We start from the raw sequence: 18,643 nt of genomic DNA on the forward strand, positions 1-18,643 counted from the left end.
GCTCATATTTGTCCTTCAACCAATATCTCCAATTATCTGGTTATCTACTTTTCTGCTGTTTGTGGGGTCTAGCCTGTGCAAATTGTCTGATGCTAATAACTGCGTGTCAGATATGTTTTGCGCAAAATACTACTGGTGCAATAAATCTGAAACAAACATAGAAAATGCCAGAGGCATCGTCTGAATTCTGAAGACTTATGCTGGACTCGAAACATTAACTTTTGCTTCTAGCTGCACACATGCTGCCAGGCTTGCTGAGTTTCTCCAGCATTTTCGGTGATCATTCAAAACGTATTTTTGGCTGTAGGGTACAAGATCCTGCAAGAGACCGTAATAAAGCGTTTTCTTTTTCTTAAGCATTCCCAACTTAAGGTCAGAACGGCATGGAACAATCAAATGTATTGGGTTTTTTTTCTATGGATTACTAGAACATTTCTGACACTGCTCTGAACCTCCCGATTTTAAACCAGGACTTGAAGCACCCAGGTCATTCATGGCTTACAGATTTTATTTTGAAAAAGAGTACGAGACAAGGGATCAGTTGTATTTTTCGTGACTGCAGCGGGGAGTTTACCACAATGCCCGCCAACCTCGCACAAAACTATCTTTCAAGATAAATGCAAAAAATATTTTCCGATACAAAATTATCAAGCCAGGTTGTCGAAACCCGCGGTGTTTTCACAACATTTAACCCCTTATTCACAACATGCGGAAACAAATTTTTCTGTCCGATTTTCCGTGCGTGCGTGTGGGATGGGAGTTCGTTCGTGAGTAGGGAGCCGGGTCTTGGTTAGAGTCTTCCCCCCGACATGGGAAACCGAGCCGGAGAAAGATATGAGACAAGTGCAGAGCTGGAAGAACACAGCAGGCCAAGCAGCATCAGAAGAGCAGGATGGCTGAAGTTTCTGGCCTAGACCCTTCTTCAGAAAATTTATCTCTGAGAAAGATAATATTCCTCCAGATGTAGACGGGCTGCCGGGGCGGAGAACCGTACCACGATGCAGACGGGTGCGCGCAAGGGTTGATCGGTCCTTCCTCTTCGCCTTTGGAGGTTTTTTTCCGGTGGGTTACCTCCCGGAATTGTGCCTGATTGAATGCGGTTACTTTGTTGTCGGTCGCAGTACAGTACGTGATTGGGCATTGAGCTGGAGAGAGGCAGAATGTAGCGGCTTCTCCCCAGGTAACGGGTGGTTTCTCCCAGATGTCTGCCCGAAACAGAAAGTCAGACTCGGCGACATTGTTGCCACATCACTGCCGGGTTGGATAATTACAAAGCAGCAGTTTCCCGTCCCCCCTGACATCGCATCCGGGAAAGCCACCTAACGGGACGTGATTTAATTAATTTTACGCAGAATCTCTCTCTTTCAGTCTGCTCCCGTTAATCGGCCTCTGGTGCCTTTGTTTGATATTCAATGCGCAGTGCCTTCAGCCTCCGATATGAAACTACTCGCTCTCCACCACCACTGACTGAGAGCAGCGAAGATGACGACGGGCTGGTGACTGGTGATTTTTTTTTTTCTTTCTCTCTCTGGCCGAATTAATATCATACCTTGGGTAGTCAGCGTGCCCAGCGAGATGCAGATGTTTCTCAAACGACTCGAGAATAAAACGGGCTGGTATTCATTCGGCGACACGATGCAATGAACTCTTACTGGCATTGCTCGTGAACAGATACCCTTGGCCGAAATTTCTCGGAGAAAGATACTGTTTCTCTGAAACGTAGGAACCGCCGCCCACTTCTTCATTCACCTGTAATTGCGTTAAATTTAACCAGGATTGCCTTTAAACTGGAGACAAAGAAAATGAGGGAACACTCAATTATATAGGATACCGATTTTGAATTAATAATTTATTGCAGGGTATTTATGCTTATGGAACATCATTTGTAAAAGCGTTAATATAATACCGAGATTGGAAGTGACGCCGCCGACCTACGCCCTGAAATGCCTCCAGATAACGCCTGTCATTTTTTTTAAAAACCCTGAATAACTTACAGCCCAACATTAATGTGGGATGCAACGGCAGTGCACAGGAGCCTGTGTACATTTGGTGGCTTGCTTACAAGCACGGATTTTGATTGGCTTCCTGCTGGCCCGGTTGTTTGAAGCTTTGCTGCTGAAACTTTACCTATTTATCGATACAAACCAGCTAGCTTTTTAATTATTCTCCAGAACCCAAGGTCAAAGCCCACGTGAACTAAGTTTGTGACATTTCTCTTCATATTTAAACACATTGGCTGGTTGTTTTTTGTGTGTGTTTATTTTAGCTACTTCAGTGTTCAGTCAACTACATGCTGGAGAATGAAGGAGGTTTGTAGGATCTGTGCCCGGGAACTGTGTGGTAACCAACGACGATGGATCTTTCACACAGCTTCCAGACTAAACCTACAGGTTATCCTATCTCACGTACTGGAAAAAGAGGTATCTCGAGATGGCAAGGCAGAGTTTGCTTGCAGCAAATGTGCATTTATGTTAGACCGTATCTACAAATTTGATACAGTTATTGCAAGGATTGAGGCACTGTCCATTGAGCGTTTGCAGAAGTTACTCGTAGAGAAAGATCGTATCAAGTACTGCATAGCTAGTCTATATCGTAAAAATAATGAGGAGCCAAGTACTGACACCAAGGGGGAGGATGTTGCAGTGGGGAGCTCCAACCTACCTGATGTTCGGTATCATGCACTGCTACAGGATGACTTTGTATATTCTGGATTTGAATCATGGACAGAGCAAGGTGAGGAAGCCATGGAAACTCACAGTTGCCAGACTTCAGACACCTCAAGCTACAAATCCCGGAAGTGTCGCAGCTGTTCAGCCTTGCGTGTGACTGATGCAGATTATGAGGCAGTTTGCAGACTACCTCGCAAGTTGGCGAAGACTGTTTCTTCTGATCATTCCATTAAGTGTGGAAGTAGTGTGGTGGGCAGCACAACTGCTGAGGAAGGACTTGCAATGCCAGTCATATGTGAAACGGTGCCTGTTGGGCAGTGTGAGTCTAGGACTTCTGTCTATGCTGACTCACTGGATAAAATATCTCCAGCCTCTTCTGTTGAATCACTTGGTCCTACGGTGGAGTCTTGCTCTGGGCAGACCAATGAAGCAGCACAAGTAGAAAAATGTGCCAAAGATGACAGAAGTCCCAAATCAGACTTTTCAGATGGTCAAGGAACCCATCCTTTGTTGTATAGACAAAAACTAGACTTTGTCCTTGGCTTGGTGAAGAATGTTGAATATAGGCCTGTACCGATCCCAAAAGGCAGCAAACTGCCAGTTCCAGTCAGGCCTTCTCCATTGGGCTCTCAATCAAGTGGTACTTTGGATGGGACTTCCAGGTCTCATTTACAGAACAATGCTTGTGAAATTGTTAACAAAGGCATAGATCCTCTCAGGATGCACCTTAACTTTGATGATGTGGCAGATCTTGAGGAACTCTTTCAGGACGTCCTTGATGAATATATTCCAATTTGCACCCAGGTATTTGAATTGTGACTACTATCTAATTTGTTATCTTCCCAATATTCTTCTGACCCAGATTAACACTTAGAAGCAACAGAGCCATCGGACAAATCTCGGTGTAATATTTTAAAATAGTTGCTGAGCTTTTTTTATTTAATGACCCAACCCCCCAGCCCAGCATAAATAAACACAAAATGCTAGAAAAGTTATCAGCAGGTGTGGCAGCATCTGTGGTGAGAGAAACAGAGTTAACATTTCAAGTCCAGTCAGAGTGAGGAGTCATTGGATCTGAAACGTTAAATCTCTCTCTCACTCTCTCTCGCTCTCTCTCTCTCCCCCCCCCCTCTCTCTCTCCAGATGCTGCCAGATCTGCTGAGTTTATCCAGCATTTTCTGTTTGTTTCTGACTTACAGCATTTCTGTAATTTGCTTTTATCCCAGTATAAATCATTGCTGAACGCCTTCTGTCGTGAAACCTAGGGCTTTTCCTTTTCGTTGCTATCATATACATCATTTGGAATGAAACTTTTGGCTACGTGAGCGTGGTTCAATAAAAGATACTGATTGGCATGGATAAATTGATTGCAGGGTTTGTGAAGTATTTAATACATTCCATGAAGCCCTAATGTGTTGATATTATTTTTGCTACTGTGTCATTCCTTTTTGCTGTATCTTTGGTTGGATTTGACAGGGCAGGGCCTCCACCTTAGCATCAGTTACAGCCCAAAGACTATTAAAGGACATGCATAGGAGCAACATCAGCATTGGTGAAAATGCAGCACCCTACGTCAAGTGACTTATTTTAGTCACTTGGAATAAAACTTCTTTTGAAGGATTGGAGTTCAGTATTATTTTAAAAAGAAATGGTCATCAAAGTGAGCAAAATCAGTGTTGGAGAATGGATGACCTTCTACTGTAGATGCTAACTACTTGGAAAGCAACAGTCAATGATTTGCCCTTGAAAAGCAAACTGGAAATTCAGCCAAGTTTAATGGATGGGCCTCATAAGACTGTCATTTTCCTAATTCCTAAACATAATGGCAGCCAGCATTCTGGGAATTATTTGCCTAGCTTTTAAAATCAGGCAGCAGGGATCTGGTATTGGGAGCACAGAATTGTGGTCCCCAGGACTTGTCAGTTGCTTGTTGGTGCTTAGTGGGGGAATTGGACCTCAAAGAGAAGGGGTGACTTCAGACTTCATTATATGGCCAAAATGAGTTCTCCAGGGCCACAATTTGCTGAACCTGTTCTGATTTGAGCTGCTGTTCCTGGCAGGTGGTAGCTTGGTAGGGAAGTTAGGACTGCTCCATTGCTTAGACTTCAGGTTCACAGGAAAGCAGAACCGGTTCCAGTGATCTATTTAAAGCTATAGAACTGGTTGGGGATGAGTGTATTTGCCATCATCCGTTCAAAGTTGTAGCCAACCAGTCTAGACTGCAAAGAGTAAATAAGTCAAACCCTCACCTCCCCTCCCTCCCCAACCCATTTTTAACCTCTCCATCTGGTCTCTGCCTGGTTGGCCAGTTATAATTAAAACCCATGTTCCAACATCAAGTCATCCCAAGTCTGATCTATCAAAACTAGATGCAGAGTAAAGCTTCATGTGATCTCCCAAACAATCTTGTTCAAATCTAACCTCAAAATCCTTTTGACACCAAAGACTAACTTTTCTATTTCCTGCCTGTGTCTCTGTTAATTAATATCAGTTTTTGACAGGATCATGCTCTCTTGAGAAACACAACATTTACCACCAATGGAAAGGGAATAATTTTATATCATTTGGACTTGGCTAGATTTAAGTCCAGATATCTGAGGAAAGGATAAAAATCTGACCCAGTGCCCCTGTGAATAAAAATGATTGTAATTAACATATTTTAACTGCTTTCTGCTTTGATCAAAAGGAAAAAAGGAGAACTAGACCATTCAGCCCTTTGAGCCCACTCTGCCATTGAGAACATGACTGATCTTTATTAAGCAACATTTTTCTTGCACTACCCATGTATCCTTTAATGTTTTTAATATAGAGAAATTTATTGGTCTCAGTCTCAAACCTACTCAGTGATTGAGCTTCCACAACCTTCTGGTTGGTAAACTCCAAAGATTCATCCTCTGAGTGAAGAGATATCTCATCTCAATCCTATCCCTGCTTTGTCCAGGATTCTGGACTCCATCCACACACATACCAGGTGAAACATTCTTATCCTGTTGACCTCTGTTTTAAAAATAATATTTTAATTATGAATGAGATCACTTTGTATTCTTCTAATAAAGGTCCAAACTATTTAATCTTTCCACGTATGATAGTTCTGCGATTCAGGAATTACTTTGGTTAATATTTGATGGTATGTCTTTACCTAGATAAGGAGACCAAAATTGCACACGCATGACATTAGTATAGCTTTACTGTTGCACTCATAGTCTTGTAATAAGGGCTAACATATAATTTGCCCATCTAATTGTTTGCTGTACCTGCTCATTAATTTTTTGATTCACGAAAAAGAACACCCATGTTCCTATAAAGTTCAGCACTGTCTCCATTCTTAAATTGTGTGGTTGCTACTTTCTACTTTTGCTACCTTTTAACTGCTGGACCATTCCAGAGTCTGTGGCATTTAGAAAGATGACCCCTTAAAATACATCTACTATTTTTGCAGCAGACTCTTTCAATACTTGGATGTGGACCATCAGGTCAAGGGTATTTATCTACCCTATGTCATATTTAATTTCTGTAGTGATACCCTTTTCTTAACATTCTTTTCTTGCTGATCTTCTTTTACATTAGTCTCTTGAGTCCTCATTACTTCTGGGAGATTTTTTGTACTTCCTTCACTGAAGGCAGACACACACAAAGTAGTTTATAGTTTCTTTGTCATATCTTTATCCTGTATTATAAATTCTGCTGACTCTGCTTGCAATGTACCTTTACTTCTTTTAGCTAATCTTTTTCTTTTTACATATAGAAGGTTTTACAATCCATTTTTGTTTCTTGCTGGTTTGCTCTCATTCTGTTTTCTTTTCCTTGGTCCATAGCTGCAGAATTCTAAAACCTTACCAATCCTCAGTCCCTTGATAACTTTATAGCTCTTTTCCTTTGATCAAATACAATCCTTAATTTTTTTTGCTAGTGACAGTTAAAACATTTTCCTTTTTTATGCAAAGATTTTGAGCTTTGCATTCGTTTTCGTAATCTTTGCCTTGCACAGTTTGCGTGTGGCTCAGATTATGAACGCAGGACTACTACCTGCGTGTTTGCATTGAAATTTAGTGCAAAGCTCCTCATGCTGCCCATCTGAACCTCTTTCCTGCACTTGCCAAGGCTATTGATGTGTATTTGGGCACATCCCAACCACCACCACCATCATTACTTCTCTCACCAAGCCCAATTTACTGTATTTCCTCTTACTTCTCTTAACATCTGAGCAGATATCCTGAACTCTGGGATTATCACTCTTAGCTCTAACCTCCTTAAATTGGTGCATTCTATATCGGCAGTGATACTTGCACTACTCCAAATGGCAGAATAGATGGAAAATTTTGTCTCTCAAGTCGCTTCCATGAGAGCCACAGATGAAAAATGCAGCAAAAGAAATAACATGGGACAGCTTGCTCTCCAGAACCACCCCACTGTCACCCTTTGAGATTATATTGCATTCCAAGTGACCAACCTTTCACATTTTTCCCCCCTCTCCGTTTTGTCCAGGTGACTGGGAACCTGCACCAGTGGAAGTTGTGAAAATGACACATCAGGCATTCAATGTTTTATATTATTATAATCATGTGTGAACATGACTGTGAATCATTCATGCTTGAAATTGATCAGCCAGAATCATTACTACATTGTGATTACTGTTTTGTGTTCATCTGGAAGACAAATGTCCCTTCTGGGATGTGTAGCTAAATGTCAGCTTTGAGTAATTTCAGACTTGGCAAATTGTAGAGAGCAAAAGACCATCTGCTTTGTCCAAGGTAATGTCCTTGCTCAGCCGGGATTTGCCATGTTAACAACCTGTCTGTCCTTCAGACAGATTTAATGTGTGGATATTTTTTAGCTGCGTATCTACATCTGTACGAAAAATTGTCAGTTAACACCCAGATTCTAAAGTAAAAGTGGAAAATGTAGGTTTGTTGATGTCAACAACAACTTGAATTAGCATAGCATCCTTGTCATATCCCAGAAAATAATTGGGAGAGATTTGTAAATCTGAAAATAAAATTATTTCATTTGACTGTCTGTCCTATGTTTTAGAACATTAAACACCTAAATATTTAACACGGCCCAGATAGCAGAATTGAAAATAAACATTCTAATTTCTGTGATAATGGGAACTGCAGATGCTGGAGAATCCAAGGTAATAAAATGTGAGGCTGGATGAACACAGCAGGCCCAGCAGCATCTCAGGAGCACAAAAGCTGACGTTTCGGGCCTAAGGGTCTAGGCCCGAAACGTCAGCTTTTGTGCTCCTGAGATGCTGCTGGGCCTGCTGTGTTCATCCAGCCTCACATTTTATATTCTAATTTCTGACCTGGATTTAGTATTGACAGGGATTACTTTGAAATAGAAGAGAGAATTCACGTCCCTTTCCCCTAATAGGCACCACAGGGCAAAGCTGTAACATTGCGTGGTATAAATTTTCATCCTGGGTGCACTCCTCAAACATAGTATGTTAAAGATCCAATGAACTTATCCTTATGTTATTTTTTCTTCAGAGGTTACTGTTTTTTCCCGTGTTCCACCATTTGATCAAGGAATCATTAACACTTCTGCGGTGATCTGAGAGTACTGCTTTTGATGGTAATTTGACTTTGCTAATACCGTTCCTGTGCATAACAGTAACTGCTGATTCCTTCAAAAGTACTTCACTGATCTGTGACCTCTGTCACCTTGATCCATTGCCTCAACATTTTCCTTTAATTTACTCAATCTTCCGCAAAATAACCACATTCTGTAAATTTCCCTCCAAGTCCCTCACCATCCTGGCTTGAAACCATATCAATGGTTATCACTAGGTAAAAATTCTAGAACTCCCTTCCAAACAGTGTGTGGTGGCCCCAACCACAAGGACTGCAGCAGTTTAAGGAGATAGCTTAACAACACCTCTTCCAGGGTGAGTAAAGATAGGCAATATGCTTTCCTGCCAATGATGTCGAAATTCCATGAATGAACAAATGCATAATTAATAATAATAATTATACTGCAGATTGATACAAAGAATGTTAAAAATGGTTAAATCCAGGAAACACCTATATATTCACTTATAGCTTTAGGTCTAATATTGAATGCAAATCTGTCATATTTGTGTTTTCAATCCTGTAATTCTAATGAAATGTTAATTCTGTTTCTCTCGGCTGATCAAGCAGCATCTTTAGAGATATTTTGTTTCCTGTCCCAAAATTGCCAAATCACTCCATGTCATGAATGAAATTATTTTTTAAAAAGACACTTTACAGTTTCTCGTGCTTCTCACAAATGTTTTATAAAAACTTTTCTTGCCTCTCGGGCATCATTTTCCTCTCCATTACAGCAATATAAATTTCAACATGTTGAGCAATGTCATGGTGCTTAAAGGACCAACACACAGAGCAATGCTATCGGACATCTATCAATCACAGGACTGACTTGTTTGGATAATGATATTGCTGTCAAATGCCCTCCTAAAATATACTATGCTGCTGACATTTACTGTGGTACAAGCATTCTTGTGTTGGACTTGAGTGTTGGCAGGCCCTTTCAACATGGGAGAGATATCACCATGAGCCAATTATTTGTTCACCTCTACACTTGCCTGTTTATTGAAAACAAAGTGGAATTTAGCCTGTGGTCATTAATTTCAGCTTTACCATTCTCATCATTACCTTAATGAAAACACCAAAACCAATTCACACCAGAGATCAAACCTAGAAATGTTACAGGCTATATTGCACAGGACACAGATGGTACATTTCCAGACCAGCCTGAATGTTGCAATTTTTTAAGAAAGCAATTATACTTTGTAAGGTTGTATAGTCCCTTACTTCATCTCAAACTAAATAATTATGTTCCTACTTTGCTTTGCTTGAATTTTTATTCCTGAAGTCTGACTGTCTTTGAAAGAACTCAACGGAAGTGTCAAGAGTGTCCATGAATAACCTGTCTGCTCTTGGCATCCTAACTCAATTACGTGATAAAATCAGGTCCCAATTGATGGGTTGCTCTGTTTGAAGAGAGAAAGAGATGGGAGCAGCAAGTAGTTGCTTACAAGCAGCAAGCCTGTGGTTCCAGCCGGGTATGAGGCAACTGAAAATTTAAGAAACAAAACCAGTAAAGTGACTAAAACCTACTGAGATCTCTGCACCCTGAGTGGTAAACGAGTCTTTGTTTGTTTTGGTTTTAGCTATCATGGAGAACTTTAACTCTTTGGGATATTCTGATACTACTTCTTTTTCAATTTATTACATTTACCCATGTTGCCTCCACTGAATGCTGAGTAGCAACTGTGCACCATCACTGTGTCCTCCATTAGCAGACGAGCTGATCTGAATGATTGATTGTCAGTTCAGTAATCAACAAGTTTGGGAGGCCCTGAGGATTGTGGCTTAGATCTGCTTCAGCAATGGGTGAAGATGAAAAGTAGATATTAATTTTTCTCCCCTATTTTTATGTTTAACCAATTTGAGCCCTTGTTATTATATGTAAGGTTTATACCAGCAACAAACTGACCTCAAAACTTAAGTCGTCATTTCAGGTATTGACTATTCAAACTTGCCATTGATCTGGTGAACATTATGCATGTTTTCTTGTCACCAAGGGGTAAATCTGAACTGCGCAATACTCCTGATGCAAATGGTGGCAATCCTCATGTCAGCTACAATGATTTTAGTCAGCAGTTGAATTATCTGAATGATCTTTAAATTTTATCTACTTGCAGCCCGTCAGAGAATGGGGAGCTGTAACATTGAGTATTAAGGGGACAGATGCGTCTTTGGAGTTAGTAATTTTAGACGTTGTCGGGATTTGTAGTGTTCTCTTGTGCATGAGATTTCTTTTCTTAAGTTCTGTCTCAGATTAGGAAGCTGCATGTGTGTTCACGTTTGTGTCTTGGGGCCAAATGGCTGACGTTGGTCTGGTGAAGATGATTGATCGGCTGGTCAGCTTGCAAGCACCTCCTCTGTTACTTGCACGTGTTCTGGCACAGCATAGTAACATTTGCTCCTGCTGTCTAGACATTATGTTTGTTAATTAAAAATATTGTGATCATTTTCATTTAAAGAGATCAGTCAGCTACAGCTTATATTCACTACCATAATAAGGTGAGAGGTAAGGTAATTTTACCTGGACTCAGTCAATATTGTGCAAGCTGATAAATTAGAATTAAATTTGGACAACTTGCTGCCTCAGTTGATTGGGTGCAGTTTGTGCTGTGACTCTTAATGGGATTATATGGTTGAAGCCTAGTTGTCCTGAATTAGCTGAAAACCACAAGAGCAGTCCTTGGCCTATGTGCTAGTGTCAGGGTAGGGAGAAAGTAGCAAGGTTCCTGTCGCTCATTGAGTTTCAGTGACTCAAATATATGTACGGCGAAGGAGCAACTCATTGAGGTGAGGAATTGACTTATTCTCGTGTCCGACATTGTTTATTATTAATGTGTAAATCATTGAATATTTGGAGCGATTTTTGTTTAGTTTTCAGCACTGCCAGATCCCAATGTCCAGAGTACTGAATGTCCTACTGAATGCTTAACTACATTTTGCCACTGAGTTTAAATGCATCAAGATTCTCAATTACTAAATTGTGTTATGCTTTGAAATAAATTCCTTCAACAGCACCTTCAAAACCTGTTGTTTTTCCTACCTTAGGACATGGGCAGCAGGTGTTTGGGAACACCCCTACTTCCAAGTTCCCCTCCAAGTCACACACTGTCGTGACTTTGATTTGTTACTGGGTCAAAAATACTGAAACTTCATTCCCAACAGCGCTGTAGGCTCCTATCCCGGACTGCAGTGGTTAGAGGTGACTCATCACCACCTTTTCAATGCAATTAGAGATGGTCAATAAAGACTGGTCCAGCCATTGGCACCCTCATCCCTTGTTCTAAATTTTAAAAAATGCTTCCCATGCCCCAGTTCAGCATGTTTTTTTTAAAAAAAAGCCATGTGATGTATGTTACAATGTAAGATCAAAGCAGTGAGTTTTTTGTCACGTGTCTCTTCTAACTTCACTAATTAAGAGCCGGCAGAGTGAGCACTTTTAAATAATGGAAGAAACTACCGCAGAGTATATGAAACTCTCGGCAGATACTTGGTGACTGGAAAGTGGCACTGCTAAAATATTTGATCAATTAAATAAATATGTGACCTTGCTTTTCCCTCAGAACCTGATTGAGGAGCAGCAGCAGCAGTTGAACCAGTATGAGTCAGCAGCCGGACAATGTGTTGCTGAACTACAGAAAGCCCAGGTCCAAGTACATGGGTTGCAGGACAGAATCCAGGAGACTGAGTCTGCCAACAAGGTGAGCAATGTATCCTGTTGCTGCTGCTGCTCACATTGTTGTTGTTTTAATTTGGATTTTTAAACCAGTGAGGGATAATTACCATAGCCACAGCAAAGTACTACAGGTCCTGGACGTTTAGCAAAAACAGAAAATGCTGGTAACATCTGTGGTGAGATCACCCATTCATGTTTTGAGTCAAATATGACTTCTTCCAAGGAACTGTTGGACATCTCCAAATCTTCAGGTACAAAAGAATTCTACTGGGACCAGCCAGTAGATCATAAGTAGCGCATACAGCTCAAAGCTGTTATTGCTGCCATGGACCTATGTCGACCGGCATCTGGAAATGTGTTAACCTAATGCTGCTGGTTGGATAACCTTGCTCTCAAGCAATGTGGAAATGCCAGACTGAGGTACAGTTAGACATCAGTTATTTCCCTAAAATGGTTAAATGAGTGAGCAGGAGACGTCTTTCCGTGATGTCAGTGCTTCCTAAATCATTTTTCACCGCGATTCCATTTTGAGGCTTGAAAACTGATGTGATCCCTAGACAATCAGTGAAGTGGGAAAGGAAGGGCCTGTCGGAGTGGGCGTGGGTGGTGGGGCACCCGTTGCTGCCTCCTAAGCTTTTCACTTTGGGCCCTAATTCCCACTTGGGAAGTCCTGCAGTACATGGTCTTTAATTCTTTGAGACTGTACTATTGCAGATGAACCAGCTTTACTCTGTGGAACTTCATTGTCAAGTCTCCCATCAGCTGAGAGATTTTCGTAAAATAGCCATCAAACAGCCCAGGGTGGGGGTGTGAGAGGGAGAATGCGACAACACTCTAGTCTAGCTTAGATAATTATGCTTCTTTCAAAAAAAAAACAGAAGAGAGGAAAGTTTCTAAACAACATTTCTCTCACCATGCTTTGTGCATGTGGCAAATCTATCATGGCTTTATTACCCCAGATGCTGCAAGAGAATCTAAGAGAAATGGAAAGTGAATTAAAGGAAATGCGTTACACACTACAGAAGCAGGATCGAACCCAGCTGGACCTGAAGGAAGCTTTGAAAAATAAGGAGAAGGAGGTAAGTGTCACACACGTATAGTTGACTGTAATGATCTTAAAAAAATTGGTGGGAATGTATAAAACCTTAAGCTGAGTTTTCCTGCAAACCTTGAGATCCTGAAATCAGGCCCAAATGTGGATCCCAAGCTCATAATTGCTGATAGTTACAGTGGCACTGTGATAATCGTGGAAGACACCCCCTAATTGTCCTGAGCTCATGGCTCAGTTGAAGAGAATGGGCAAGCTCCCAGTGCTGCTGACTAAGTAAAAGGTCAGAAGCTCTGAAGTCCCAGCAACCTCAGAAGGGTGAATGCTGCTGTAGTGGTTGGGTGATTGGGTGGATGTACTCTATAAATAAAATTTTAAAGGGGGCAAGTAGGTAAATCTGATACTTCAAATAATAAACTGGAAGGCTAACCCTTCTGGATGATTGGTTAGAGCAAAGCAGGCAGCCTTTCTGGATAGCAGTTTCCTCTTCAGAGGATGGAACATCTGGTTCTGAGAAACCTCTGTAATGACCCAGGCTACCTCCATTACATTGGTGGCCTTTACAGATAGCAGGGGGCTAAACCACCGTTGGGAAAATGCCAATAAGCACTCTTAGGTATCTCCAATCAGTGCCTTATATATGCAAATTCTGTCTCCAACAGTGTTCATGAAAAGCTAATACAAGTCCTTATTCACCTGTTGATAAACTTTCTCAGTGCTGTGAATGTTTCTGGAATATTTCCTGGCGTGGTTCCCCACTGTTTCTCCAGCTCCTCTGCCGTCAGGCTCATTATCCAACACAAAGAAAATTCTGCCCACTGAATTCTGCAGCACAGAGGGAGACCTGTACCAGCACCTTGAAAACACTCTCAAATTGAGTCCTACTCCCCAATTGTTTCCCTTTAACAGTGCAAATTAATCATCAAATGTGTACACGTTTGCCTTTTCATAGTTCTGATGGATGTGCTTCCACCACTGTTTCAGGTTGTACAATCCGTTAACCACAACAGCCCTTTTTGTGCAAAATCACCCCTTAGTTTCCACTCTCGATCAAATGCTAATGATTTTAAATCTGTGACTCCACTGATAATTGACCTATTTTCCAGAGGAAAATGTTTCTCCATTCTTCCTCTATTTAAATCACTAAGTTTTGAATACTGTTAACTCTCCTCTTAGCCTTTGCTTGCTGTTGCTAATAGTGACTTCTGCCAAATGATTTGTTGTCATGGTATGCCACCCTCATCTTTGTTATGTCATCTTAATCTAAGTGCTGAAGCTTCCCTGCACCCATTCTGTGACATCCATCATCCGACCATACATAGGTCAACCTTACTTTCTGCTGCCCTCTGTTTGCCTCCTAGGAAAGCACTTTGTAGCTTTTCAGTTCCAATCAAATGACAAAATAATGACATTTTCTTCTCTCAGTGTCACTTATTAAATTTTTTTTTAGTCTTGCTGTTTCAAGTGCCATATTTCAAGCATCTCCCTTGCCTTTGGATATTTACTTATTGTCTAAGTATTTGAGGCAAACAGGAAAGTGGATAGAATGTAGTAGCCTGAGATTTTCCCTTGTTACAAGCTTTAAGTTTTGTTTTATGCAACGTTACTTCAGGCAATTTCTGACCTTTCTCTAAATTATGCATCACATCTGTCATCATCTGTTATAACTTTCCCTAAATAAACTTATCAACTTGTCCAGTGTAAGACCATCTACTTCAATCTTCATTCTAGTTTCTTCTAATGTATTTCTTCAATGATGTGGAAATTGTGCAGCACTTTCACACAAGCCACTGCTGACACTGCATGAGCATTTGAGCTCGAGCCTGCTGTTGGCATTGTCTTACAAGCAGTGGACATTGCAAAATAATCAATTATTGTTTTCAAGGGTGATGTTTAATCCATGCTGGTGTCTAATAAGGCTCACTCTGACAGCAGCCTATTAGTATTTGTAAAGACAGACACATCAAGAAACCTGTGATAATTCGTCGTGAAAATAGTAGCCATGATTAAACAGAAGTGGCTGTAGGCATGCTAGTTCAGTGAACTTGTTATGTGATATGTGCATTCACAGGCAAAGTAAGTGGGGATAAAAGTATAAAGAATTTATTTGATTTCAGTATCACTTAGACATGCAGGCAACAAATTGGTAAAGCAAAATGTCAGCAAAATTCCACATGTAATTTCACTTCAGGATAGCTGCCAACTATCCATTGGAATCTGCAGCCTCTGCAATCTTTTAAACAAGATTATAATTTTGGCTGTTTACTGTATGCATGTAGACAGCCTGGCTCGTTGATTACCATGATTTCAGTTGGAAACTGTTGGAAAGGGATCCAGAGATGGGACCAGTCTTTCTTTCTCAGTTGCATAAATGTTTATCGAGGTCTTAATGTTCTCCTCCATCTTTCCTGCATATTTGTTGTCCTACATTTTACCGTAGGCTCGGCGATTTTACCTAGCTCTGCCTTAACATCCTTGTAAACATGAATAAGAGTAACAAAGACACTAATCTTGGAACCAGATTGCTCTTCTAGGTGAATCTGAAATTCTGTATGCTATGATCATTATCATCTAAAAGCTTCTAGATCTAGCAACTCAAGACTGGGCATCAATGAGGCGCTGTGGGCCATTAACAGCAGCAGAATTGTACTCCAACACAATCTGTAATCTCATGGCCCGGCATATCCCCCACTCAATCATTACCATCAAACCAGAGGATCAACCCTGGTTCAATGGAGAGTGCTGGAGGGCATGCCAGGAGCAGTGCCAGGCATACCTGAAGATGAGGTATCAACCTGGTGAAGGCACCAAACAAGACTACGTGCACACCAAACAGTGAAAGCAGCAAGTGATAGACAGAGCTAAGCCATCCCACAACCAATGGATCAGATCTAAGCTCTGCAGTCCTGCCACGTCCAATCATGAATGGTGGTGGACGACTAAACATCTCACTGGAGTAGGAGGCTCCACAAATATCCCCATCCTCAATGATGGAAGAACCCAGCACGTCAGTGTACAAGATAAGGCTGAAGCTTTTGCAGCAGTCTTCAGCCAGAAGCGCCAAGTGGATTATCCATCTTTGTCTTCTCCAGTGGCTCACATCGTTACAGATACCAGTCTTCAGGCAATTCGATTCACTCTGCATGATGTCAAGAAACCTTGGAGACACTGGATACTGCAAAGGCTAGGGGCCCTGACAACATTGCAGCAATAGTACTGAAGCCAATAGCACAGAACTTACTGCTTCCCTGGCTAAGCTGCTCCAGTACAGTTATAAGGCAGATATCTACCCGACAATGTGGAAAATTGCCCAAGTATGTCCTGTACACACAAAGCAGGACCAATCCAACACAGCCAATTACTGTCCAATCAGTCTACTCTCGATCATCAGTAAAGTGATGGAAGGTATCAGGAACAGTACTATCAAGCAGCAACTGCTCAGAAATAACCTGCTCGGTGATGCCCACTTTGGGTTCTGCCAGGGCCACTCACCTCCTGATTTCATTACAGCCTTGGTTCAAACATGGACAAAACAGCTGAATTCCAGAGGTAAGGTGAGAATGACAGCCCTTGATATCAAAGCTAGATTCGACTGAGTGTGGCGATCCCTAGCAAAGTTGGAATCAATGGGTATCGGGGCAAATGCTCCGGTGGCTGGAGACATACATAACATGAAGGAGGATGGTTGTGGTTGTTGGGAATCAATCAGCTAGCTCCTGGACATCTCTGTCGGAGTTCTTTAGGGTAGTTTCGTAGGTCCAAACATCCTCAGCTGTTTCATCAATGACCTTGCCTTTGTCTCTATCATAAGGTCAGAAGTGGGGATGCTTGCTGATGATCGCACAATGTTCACCACAGATACTGAAGCAGTCCATGTTCACATGCAACAAGATCTGGACAATATCCAGGCTTGGGCTGACACGTGGCAAGTGACATTCGCACCACACAACAGGCTATGACCATCACCAATAAAAGGCAATCTAATGACCGTTGACATTCAGTGGTGTTACCATCAGTGAATCCACCACCATCAACATTCTGCGTGTTATCTTTGACACGAGACTCAACTGGACTCGCCACAAATAAACACATTGGCTACAAGAGCAGGCCAGAAGCTGAGAATACTGCGGCGAGTAACTCACCTCCTGATTCCTCAAAGCCTGTCCGCCATCTACAAGACACAAGTCAGGAGTGTGATGGAATACTCCCCACTTGCATGGATGATGCAGCCCCAAAAACACTCAAGAAACTTGACACCGTCCAAGACAAAGCAGCCGGCTTGATTGGCAGTACATCACAAGCATCCACTTGCTCCTCCACCGATGCTGAGTTGCAGCAGTGTATACTATCTACGAGGTGCAGTGCAGAAATTCACCAAAGATTCTCAGACAGCACCTTCCAAACTTACAACCACTAATCTAGAAGGACAAGGGCAGCAGACATATGGGAACAGCACCACCTCCAAGTCACTCACTATCCTGACTTGGAAATATATTGCCGTTCCTTCACTGCCGCCTGGTTAAAATCCGAGAATTTCCTCCCTAATAGCATTGTAGGTCAACCCTTAGCAGGAGGACTGCAACGATTCAAGAAGGCAGCTCACCACCACCTTCTCGAGGGAAACTAGGGATGTGGAAGAAATGCGGGCTAGGCAGCGACGCCCACATCCCACAAATGAGTAGAGGGGGAAAAAAAAGACGAGGTTATTAATTAATCCTGTCTCATACTCATTAGCAGGTCTGAAATAGCATCTTCTAAAAAATTGCCTTGGATACATTCTATAAATTTAAAATTTCTGAGCAAGCTTTGCCAATCTGGTTCACCCAATCTACATGCAGATTAAGATTACATGTGAGTATTGTGGTACCTTGCTGTCACAGTCCAATTATTTCTTCCACTCGCTTCTACAGTAAAATCATGATTTGTGGGGCCTGCAAATTGTTCCCACAAATGACCTGTTGCTTTTGCTGTTCCTTGTTTATATCCAAACCGATTACACATCCTATTCTTTCAAAATAAGGCCATCACTCATTAATATACTTGTAACATTCTTAAATAACAGAGCGACCCCATCACCTATTCCAGCTTTCCTGTGAGTTCAGAATACTAGAAACCTTTAAAGATTTAGGTTCACCTTGCATCCATATCTGTGTAATAGCTATCAGGCCATATGTATTTATTTCTGTCTGAGTTCACAATCCATCCATTTTGTTACCAAAGGTGTCTATATATAGATCCAAAACCTCTAACTTCTCTTTTTTTCATGTATTTAAATCTCTGGTCTTACATATTGTTGGATTCTTAACTTTGTACTTTCTGTCATCTCTTGTTGCATTGTTATCATTACTCAAATCACAACTGTGTTTTATCATCTCATTGCTTGCTTTTCATTTAACAATCCTTGTCTCACGTGATGTCTTGTTGCCTCTCTCTAGTTGAAATTCATTTCAACCGATGCCTAGTTACTAGAGTCGGAGGAATGTCAAAATGAATGTGATAGATATTGGTTCACTAATATCAACAGCTGTCATTTTCAAATGGGCAGGATATGTTAGCAACTTTGTAATCAAAGTGGGAATTTTTTTCAAACTCCACTGCCATTAGTAATAGAATTGCAGTGATATACTAACATGAGGAATTGCAACCAGAGGAAGCCCTCTCCCTGGGAGCTTGGCCATAA

At 41.4% G+C, this 18,643-nt stretch overlaps 1 protein-coding gene across 17 annotated transcripts in view; it reads left to right on the forward strand.

Annotated features, from left to right (window-relative positions):
- Positions 1-18,643, forward strand: part of pde4dip (phosphodiesterase 4D interacting protein) — a 410,955-nt gene that overhangs the window by 250,835 nt on the left and 141,477 nt on the right. For 13 of the 17 annotated variants that reach the window (XM_048539224.2, XM_048539225.2, XM_048539234.2 and 10 more), the window contains exons 1-3: positions 734-3,473; positions 11,803-11,940; positions 12,875-12,994. In XM_048539224.2, the coding sequence (XP_048395181.2) occupies positions 2,301-3,473; positions 11,803-11,940; positions 12,875-12,994 (1,431 nt within the window). In that variant the 5' untranslated portion in view covers positions 734-2,300. Of the gene's footprint in view, positions 1-732; positions 3,474-11,802; positions 11,941-12,874; positions 12,995-18,643 lie in introns of those variants that run through there. The other 4 variants (XM_048539238.2, XM_048539241.2, XM_048539226.2 and 1 more) reach the window with 3 other exon arrangements.

This window comes from Stegostoma tigrinum, chromosome 8 (assembly GCF_030684315.1).
Source record: "Stegostoma tigrinum isolate sSteTig4 chromosome 8, sSteTig4.hap1, whole genome shotgun sequence".
Classification (NCBI taxonomy): Eukaryota; Metazoa; Chordata; class Chondrichthyes; order Orectolobiformes; family Stegostomatidae; genus Stegostoma; species Stegostoma tigrinum.